Source organism: Nanorana parkeri, unplaced genomic scaffold, assembly GCF_000935625.1.
Source record: "Nanorana parkeri isolate BGI_ZX_2015 unplaced genomic scaffold, ASM93562v1 scaffold2147, whole genome shotgun sequence".
In the NCBI taxonomy this organism is placed as follows: Eukaryota; Metazoa; Chordata; class Amphibia; order Anura; family Dicroglossidae; genus Nanorana; species Nanorana parkeri.
Window position 1 is genome coordinate 65476 of NW_017308415.1, and position 9521 is coordinate 74996.

The 9521-nt window shown below is 46.7% G+C and overlaps 2 protein-coding genes across 2 annotated transcripts in view; one reads left to right on the forward strand and one right to left on the reverse strand.

The window, feature by feature from the left end:
• Nucleotides 1–9521, reverse strand: part of CFAP44 (cilia and flagella associated protein 44) — a 56801-nt gene that overhangs the window by 37347 nt on the left and 9933 nt on the right. The window contains exons 8-13 of the mRNA XM_018572852.1: nucleotides 8009–8225; nucleotides 7711–7825; nucleotides 6448–6612; nucleotides 6199–6354; nucleotides 3752–3799; nucleotides 1804–1903 (exon numbers count right to left, since the gene is read on the reverse strand). Of these exons, the coding sequence (XP_018428354.1) occupies nucleotides 1804–1903; nucleotides 3752–3799; nucleotides 6199–6354; nucleotides 6448–6612; nucleotides 7711–7825; nucleotides 8009–8225 (801 nt within the window). The remainder of the gene's footprint in view (nucleotides 1–1803; nucleotides 1904–3751; nucleotides 3800–6198; nucleotides 6355–6447; nucleotides 6613–7710; nucleotides 7826–8008; nucleotides 8226–9521) is intronic.
• Nucleotides 2621–9521, forward strand: part of LOC108800871 (cytochrome c oxidase copper chaperone) — a 25219-nt gene continuing 18318 nt past the window's right edge. Inside the window, exons 1-2 of the mRNA XM_018572855.1 lie at nucleotides 2621–2626; nucleotides 7405–7409. The gene's annotated coding sequence lies outside the window, so the exon portion shown is untranslated. The remainder of the gene's footprint in view (nucleotides 2627–7404; nucleotides 7410–9521) is intronic.

Here is a 9521-nt window from a genome sequence, read left to right on the forward strand (position 1 = left end):
TCCTGATTGGCCGGGAAGCCGGCTCCATGATCCCTGGTCACCAGGTGACCAGGAAGCATGGAGCCGGCTTTCTGGCCAATCAGGAAGCTGGGAGCCATGTAATGACTCGCCGTCCGGCTTCCTGATTGGCCAGCTTCCCGACCAATCAGGAAGCTGGGCGGCGAGTCATTACATGCTGCTCGGCTTCCTGATTGGCCAGAAAGCCGGCTCCATGCTGCCTCGTCACCAAGTGACGAGAGAGCATGGAGCCAGCTTCCCAGCCAATCAGGAAGCCGAGCAGCATGTAATGACTCGCCGCCCAGCTTCCTAATACCGGAAGTTCTGGTATCAGGATAGGCATTGGGAGCATTTGGGTGAGTACGAGTACTCGCCCAAATACTCGGTATCGGCACCGATACCAGTGTCGGTGCGTCCCTAATTTCGGCTATATCCTGCGGAATACAAAGCAGGCGAAATCTCACAAAAAAATCTCTGGCGATGGACTGGAGTGTCTTCTAACAAGATTCACCTACTCTGCATTCTCCAGGAATCTTCCCGGAAGGTTGGAGACATCATATTATATTAAAAAGGAATCCTGCTGCAATGTTGCAATGAAAGTATATCTAAAGACAAAACTTTTTTTCTTTCAGCTAGAGTAATCCAGGGTTCAAACTCCTACCAGGTTTGTTTTTTTGCCGTCTGTGCTCCACTGGGGATATATATATCCCTTCACTTCCTGTCCTGTAAAAACAACAGGAAGTAAGAAGAAATCTCTCCAAAGTAAGGGGAAATTTCCTCCAGTTGTCATATGAATGACTAATCCCATCGGAAGAGTTCTGTTCTTCTGTCTACTGTCACATTTGGATTTTTCAGTCCCAAGTGGTCATCAAGACAAACAGAAAGGGTGAATCTCCCCAGCGAGGACCTGACACAGAAGCCTGAAAGGGATTCTTCTAACCCCTCACCACGTCATACAGAAACCTAAAAATGTGGCTTTAGGTACACTTTAAAGGAGAACTATGGGGTTAAGGCTTTTCCCCATAGTTCTCCTTAGGGTAACGGGAGGACAAACTAGCGTTGGTGCATCCCTAGCCGAAATCATACAATAATAGGTAATTTATGAAGGGGGGCCTGGACGGGGTAAATGGACCTTGAATTTTACTTTAAAGGAGAACTATGAGGTGAGTGCTTTTCACTCACCTCATAGTTCTAGCCGACCTGTGACAATGAGACTGTCACAGGTCGGCTCAGTAGATCGGGAGGGGAGCGAACACTTACTGGCGTTCGCTCACCTCTCGATCCTGTCACGGCTCTCTGCCGTGACAGGGGAGGGGCTGGATTCCCCCCTCCCCGCTCCGATCAACAGCTGGCTCTGCCTATCTAGAGGCAAAGCCAGCTGTACCCGCCCCCGTCCGTTCTGCCAGTCAGCGCTGGCGGATCGGAGCGGGGAGGGGGGAATCCAGCTCTCTGCCGTGACAGGATCGAGAGGTGAGCGAACGCCGGTATGTGTTCTCTCACCTCCCGATCTACTGAGCCGACCTGTGACAGTCTCATTGTCACAGGTCGGCTAGAACTATGAGATGAGTGAAAAGCACGCCCCTCATAGTTCTCCTTTAATGTGTATGTGTGCCATCGTTGCGTTGATCAGGGCTGTGTATTCCATATCGGCATAGTGGACCAGTACTTAGGTCGGGGTGGACAGATTATTATGGAATGCAGGAGCCTGTCTGTCCAATCCAAGAGCCACCATTGAAACATAGCAAATTTAGAAGAAATGCAAAGCAGTTTGTTCTAATATTACAAATAGGTTTGGACTGAACGTACGGTCTGAGGACGTAGTTGCCATCAGGTATGTGGAGGGAGAAGCATCTAAAGCGTTAATCTTCCCGGCATGGAATGAGAAGAGCTGTTCGGGGTCCTGAGTCTGCAGGGAGAACATGAAGAAGAGGCATTGTAAATCCAGAGCCAACACATCCCTCCTCATGTATCACTGGCCCCTCCCTTTTAGATTGTAAGCCCTCAGGGGCAGGGTCCTCCTTACCATCTGGTCTTGAATTGTATTGTATTGTGATTGTAATGTCTTCCTTATATTGTAAAGCGCTGCACAAACAGTTGGCACTATATAAATCCTGTATAATAATAATAATATCACTGCCAAGGCCGTCCCTACTGCCCACTTTCCAGTCAGAGCGTCCCATGTTGCTAAGAGGAGGGGAGAAGATGAAGGGCTATACACATCTCACATCAACCTGGGACCCTCTGGCTGGTGTGCCGCCTGGCTCCTGGCAACCAGTGAGCTGGGGGGACGCCGGTCAGAGCATCCCAGGCTGCTAAGAGCCAGGCTCTGAAGTCTGTGCAGAGCCTGTGGAGGGCGGCATGCACCACCACACCCACCCTCTCCCACCGGCCACTGCCTCATATGGCAAAAAGGCTACATAAAAGGTCTTGTAGGGAGATGAGGGGAAGGGTGAAGGAGCTAGGCCAGCACAGACAAAAATTAGACAGTCCCAGAAGAGGAGAGGGCTATGACGTGCAAGGAGGGATGCTGTGCTTGGGAATCAACACTTCTGAAGCAGTCAGATGTTCTAGCAGCTTCAAGGGGCACATTGCAAGTAAATAAAAAGTGTGAGCTTGTTCTTTTCACCCCGTATTGCACCGTATTGTCACTCATCCAACGCATGTATCCAGCTTCACAACAAGAACAATTGGTGTCAACTACGGAACAATACGCCAAATAGAACATCCTCTTATTATTGTCTTTGGATTCTTTTGTGAATTACTCCGGACGGCTTATTTCTATCAAATATAACAACGCCAAAGAAGAGGAAGGACATTCAAAAAAGCCCTCAGGGGCAGGGTCCTCCTTACCATCTGGTCTTGAATTGTATTGTATTGTGATTGTAATGTCTTCCTTATATTGTAAAGCGCTGCACAAACAGTTGGCACTATATAAATCCTGTATAATAATAATAATATCACTGCCAAGGCCGTCCCTACTGCCCACTTTCCAGTCAGAGCGTCCCATGTTGCTAAGAGGAGGGGAGAAGATGAAGGGCTATACACATCTCACATCAACCTGGGACCCTCTGGCTGGTGTGCCGCCTGGCTCCTGGCAACCAGTGAGCTGGGGGGACGCCGGTCAGAGCATCCCAGGCTGCTAAGAGCCAGGCTCTGAAGTCTGTGCAGAGCCTGTGGAGGGCGGCATGCACCACCACACCCACCCTCTCCCACCGGCCACTGCCTCATATGGCAAAAAGGCTACATAAAAGGTCTTGTAGGGAGATGAGGGGAAGGGTGAAGGAGCTAGGCCAGCACAGACAAAAATTAGACAGTCCCAGAAGAGGAGAGGGCTATGACGTGCAAGGAGGGATGCTGTGCTTGGGAATCAACACTTCTGAAGCAGTCAGATGTTCTAGCAGCTTCAAGGGGCACATTGCAAGTAAATAAAAAGTGTGAGCTTGTTCTTTTCACCCCGTATTGCACCGTATTGTCACTCATCCAACGCATGTATCCAGCTTCACAACAAGAACAATTGGTGTCAACTACGGAACAATACGCCAAATAGAACATCCTCTTATTATTGTCTTTGGATTCTTTTGTGAATTACTCCGGACGGCTTATTTCTATCAAATATAACAACGCCAAAGAAGAGGAAGGACATTCAAAAATCAATAGAAATGGCCCCAATGTAACTAAATGGTGCTCAGTGGCCTATTCTGCATATGTAAGTCATATAAGGGTCAGATAAGCAATTAGGAAACATTGACATTACTATATTTGAAAAGGACAGGTCCAGCCTCCAGATCCCACCGCTGGCATCCTGAAAAATAAAAGAATTCAGAATGGATTACTAGATATAACACATCTCCATATACATGATAAGGATTCAAGGATAACATTTATATAGAATGTATATAATTAGGCCATTCTGTAATTCCATTCAATTAAAAATGTATCACTTTCCGCCACTCATGATATCCCAACCCTGTGTCAGGAAGGTTCAGCCAGTCCACACAGCAGAGGTTCCATGCAAGAATCTGCGCATGTGCACAGTTTGGCTAATAGGCCTGTGCATAGCCGTACGCCTCTGGGCAGATGTGGGCTTGCCTCTTCTGATTATCGCTCTGTTCCTATGTGACCTTGGATTATCTCCTGACTACTCCCCTGCCTGCTGCCTTCGTACCTCGTTGCCTGCAAGTTATCTGTAAGGGTAAAATGGCGCCCGCACATGCGCACAAACCAAATATTCATTCGGCCGGAAAACATGCCATGTTGGGCATGTGCGGAAGTGCGAGAAAACACGCTTAAACCGGAAGTGCATGGAATCACGTGCAGCGGCCGTAGCAGCGGAAATGACGCTGCTTCCCTAGTTTAGCATATAAAAACGAACCCCATTGCTGATGGTTTTTCAGCTAGTGTTCCTGTGTGCCTGCATTCTGTTGGATTCCTGTGACCTGCTTTACCCGGCTTGTTTGGACTTCTCTATTGATTGCTGGTTGCCCCTGACCTCGGCCTGTTTCCTGGACTTTGCCTTTTGCCTCCTGATTGTGTACCTTGCTGCCCCCGACCTTTGGCTTTCCTGACCACGCTTCAGTCTCTCGATCCTGTTCCCACGCTGCCTGCCCAGTTGGACCTCTGGCTTGCTGACTACCAGCTACCAGGACGTCTCCTGCACAGTGTCGGTTCCCATCCGTGGTACTCGTGCTCCTCGCTGCCCGACCGCTACCTCTTCCCACCTCCAGGGGCGGAAGGACACGAGCCGCAAGAGAAGCCTCCTCACCTTCCGGTCTCTCACCAGGTACGTTACATGATCGATCTGTGCCTGACGACCACTGCTGACATCGCGCTCTAGTCAGTGGTGTATCTTGGTTTTGTGCTGCCCTAGGCAAGACTAAACCCGAGCACCCCGCCCCCCCATCCCTAATCTAAATTAGTCCCACCCCTTCCGGTTTAAGACATTTTGCATAACCTGTCAGTTGTGGGATAAAGCGCGCACGTTGTATCTAGATTCTAAAGCGCTATCAACGTAGCGGGACGCTCTAGTTCTACCTTTGCAATAGCCACCTTCTCTATTCCTGGCTTGAAGGGCTCCATAATTCTGCAGCTGCAACACCGATCTTCTGCCTTAATATGCTGGGCCCTCTAATTCTGCAGTTACCCATCTTCTGCCTTGGCCGCTGGGCTCTGTAGCTCTAGAGACATAACTCTGAACGGAGTTTATGGAGCTGCAGCATACATGTAGGTGTAGGCGGTATAGGTGGACACGTTGATCCCCAGTCAAAGAAGCACCAGGTCCAGGAGTACTGGCAGTAATTCATGAATAATGTATAATATCATTTTTTTTCCTCCCAATTAACTGTTTTTTTTGGCGCCCCAACTAACAGCATTTTTTGGCGCCCCCCTGGAAAGTGCCGCCCTAGGCAAATGCCTAGTTTGCCTTGCAGTAGATACACCCCTGGCTCTAGTGATTGGCATTCCCTGCCATATCTGCCATCTATAGGTCTTCATCCACCAGTTCTGGGGACATCAGTTACAACATCACCTGCCAGCACTTGTGCCACTCTTTTGTCCCTGCACACTCTGTCCTACTCTGAGGAGTGCTCGGCCTAAAGCAGCAAGAGAACCCACCCTCATCATCTCAGGCTCCCATCGAGATATGCAAAAGCCTGCCACTGTTATAACATTTATTGAACACTAGGGGGGTCCATTTATAACCAATTCACAGAGCCATTTGCACTGTGAATCTTTCTGAAAGACTGTTTCTGTACAAACAGACGAAAAAAAATGAATGTCCTCAGACATATTCTTTTCAGGTTGAATGTATGTAATGCAGTACTGCATTACAACCACTAGATGGAGCTGAGCAGCATATTAGATACGTTTTTTCCCTATACTCCATCCATTAGCTCCATCTAGTGGCCAAAATGCAGTATTACATTACATACATTTAACCTGAAAAGAAAATATTTCTAAGAATGTTTATTTTTGTGTCTATTCTCACAGAACTAGCGTACAGAAAGATTCATAGGGCGAATGGCTCTGCGAAATGGCTACAAATAGACCCTTAGGTGTTAGTTCAGGGTGTAGTTTCAGTTAAATTCAAATTACAGCATTTGATGCAGCAACATGTCTCCTGTGTTCAGCCTGTTTCCACATGCCAAGCACAGACACATAACAATATAATATTAAACTCCATGAACCTTGATGAGTCTGGTATACCTGAGCGAACCACACAGGTGAGTCATTTTCTCTCGTCTTCACCATGAAGCGAAGGTTGACATTCTTCCCAACTAACAGTTCATTCATTGGTTCCATCTCCAGAAGCCCAGTGTCATCGATGACGTCAGCATGGTCCACAGTCTCAAAGTCCCAGACCTCACAGAGTGAAATGGATGATGGAGAGTAAGTCAGAACCATGCTGTGTTAAAATAAGTCCAGTAAAATTCTAAAAACATATTTAGTACTCACCCGAACATATCCATCGGCTCCAATGGTGATAAGCTCGCCTTCATCCAGCACAAACTGGTTAATAGAACCGCTATGGCATGGCCTGCGACCTTTTCTGCAGATCTCCACCTTGATAAGACCTCCTTCCCACAGCAGCATGTTTCCCCATTCAGAGCCTGAGATCACCTGAGGATTGGAGGTAAGAGGGGTTGAAACCGCACCCATTGCAGTTCCCTACAACCATTCAACTCACTCTGCTTTGTTTTCATTTACTTACGATTAGATTCTGTAACCTGTCTATCAACTCCTTAGCATGACAAGTCATAAACATTTTGTCTTTAAATCAAAATCTATCATACATAATTATGTATTAACATTAGGGATGCACCGATATATCGGCCGAAAATGGCACTTTTGGCATAATGCTGAAAGTGCCATTTTCTGGCTGATGCATCCGTTCTATTCTCGCTTCCCCGCTGGGCGCTGCTCTGTGTCCCAGCGGGGGTGGAGAGAAACTGTGACAGGTGGCCGAGCGCTGCGGGAGGAGAGCGATATGAGCGGCCGGCGTCTCTCCTCCCGCACCGCTCAGCCTCCTGTCACAGATCGGCAGAGCAGTGTGTGGGCGGAGACAGCCAGCGCTGTCACAGGAGGCTGAGCTCTCCTCTCTACACCGCCCCGCCCAGCCTCCTGTGACAGTGAGTCAGGAAGGAGAGCGGGTACAATGGAATGAATGGGAACTGATCTATATCACTGATCTATATCACTTCCTGTTCATTCATGATTGTGGTTATAGTAACCATACTCTCTCCTCATGTTATGAATGAACAGGAACACTCAGTATGGAGGATTCCTATTCATTGATAACAGGGGCTGCAGAAAAAGAGATTGAGGACTCTGTGTCCTCAATTTCTTTTTCTATTTTAAAAGGGAAATATCAGGGATCTGTTTAGAGCCATAATATTTACCCGAAGCTCCCAGCAGTAAAGTAAATATAAAAATATATTTTTTTAAATAAATATAAAAAAAATAAAAAGTTTATAAAAAATAAATAAAAATAAAATATTTTAAAAAATTTTAAAAAGATAAAATAAGAAACATTTTCGGTTTTCGGCCTGACATTTTTTTAAATTTCGGTTTTGAAATCTTAGTTTCTGTGCACCTCTAATTAACATATCAGATTATTTCACGTCAAATTTACATGACTTTGCCTATAAAAGGGGTAAATCATTCTTAGTATTAAATAATCCTGTTTCATCACCTACACAAAATTATTTAGAGTTTTACCTTCCCGTCTGGTAGTTCCACATATCCCTCTATATCAGTGAGCGCAGTCTTTCCAAATCTCCCGATCTCTCCCTGAAGCTTTAAGCCTGTAAACGTGCGTGCCATTTTCCAGAATCTAGGCAGGAAGAACGGAGACACTTGTAATCAAAATATCACTGAATTTAGGATAAATTAGAACTCTGTATGGGCTTAGTAGAACAATATGGGCTTCACCATGAAGCAAAGGTTGACATTCTTCCCAACCAACAGCTCATTCATTGGTCCCATCTCCAGGAGCCCAGTGTCAGGAAGATCTCACCTGATGTGTCCTGTCCCACAGGTGGTCAACTGCTCCTCGTTCTCTGGAGAGAAGGTGACCTGGAAGACATCTTGGGAGAAAGCCTTCGACCTCAGCATAATCTTCTCCTGTTTCCAGTCCCAGATAGTCAGCATGTAATCTGGGCTGCTCCCCACGCTGGCCAGGAGGGTCCCCGACATATTAAAGTCTATAAAGGCGTAGGCTTCTTCTGTACCTCCTGATGGATGATAGTTGGGCATTAATTTCCAAGTATCTGGGATATGAACTCTACACGGTGGATGCAGTGAACCTGGAGTGGTTGATCACAGTAATTGTGATTTTTGACCTCCTGTGTTACCAGTGGCAAGAGTGAGGACAGCTGGAGACACTAAAAAGTGCCCAGCCCTCACCAAGAGTGCAATCTGTTAACAAGCAGGGCCGGTGCAAGGATTTTTGCCTACACAGGCGAAAGAGCTCTTTTGTGCTTTTTATTTATCTGATACTCATTCACTTTTTATTTATTATTTTTTTCAAATTATTTGTTAATTTCTTTATTTTTTAATCTTACTATCTTTTACTTTTTATCATTTTAATTTTTTTTTCTTACTTATTTTTTCATATATCTTATTGAACCTTCTAGCACAGCACTGTGCTAGAACTCCTGTGACAGCTGAGAGGAAGGGTTGTGAGTGCAGCTCTCCTCTCACTGTCTACTCGATCCGGCATGAAAGGTAGCCGGCAGCGGCGGCGGGGGGTTGGGGGATTTGGGTGTGGGTGTCATACCTGCCGCTCCTCTGCTCAGAGAGGCGGCTCTGATCACACCTGTCAGGGCTCCCTCTCCTCCTGGCCGCTCTAAAGCTGCAGCGGCCGGCAGGAGAGAGCCCCCCCCTGGCGCCGTCAAGCAGTTGCTTGACCTGCCTATATGGTAGCGCCGGGTCTGTTAACAAGCTACCTTAGGGATTGCTGTATCCAGGCCAAATTGTTAGACCAATTAGACCATGGCAAGTAGCTACAAGCAACAGGATCCTATACATACAACTCTGCAAAGGACTGATGGAAAGCAGTTCTAGTACATGGAGATGCTACATTTGCCACTTTGTTGTATTCTCTGTTTCAGCCAGCAGAGGGCACATCTCTAGGAATAATTATTTCTCCAAACTGAGGAGAGATGTGGGGGCAGAGGGCTGGCGGCAATCAATTGGAGGAAAGCAATAGCTGTAAAGTTTCAGTAAAAAAACAAAAAGATTCTTGTAAAATGACAGCTTGAAAAACTGGCTGCTATGGGCAATAATGTCTTAAATGTCAGAAATTGTCAGTAAAAAAGGAAGATATTTTTGCCTAATGCTAAGTATACATTGCGTGAACTTCAGTGCAATCTATAGGCTGAGCTAGGTTGGAATTCAGGTTCAATGCTCTGAGCTCTGAGAGTGGCCTGCGTTGAACCGTTGAATGGTGGGTGTGCGAGAGGGCTAAACTTGATGCTTCAAGGCAGGGCCGGTGCTAGGATTCTTGCCTACACAGGCAAAGTTGCATT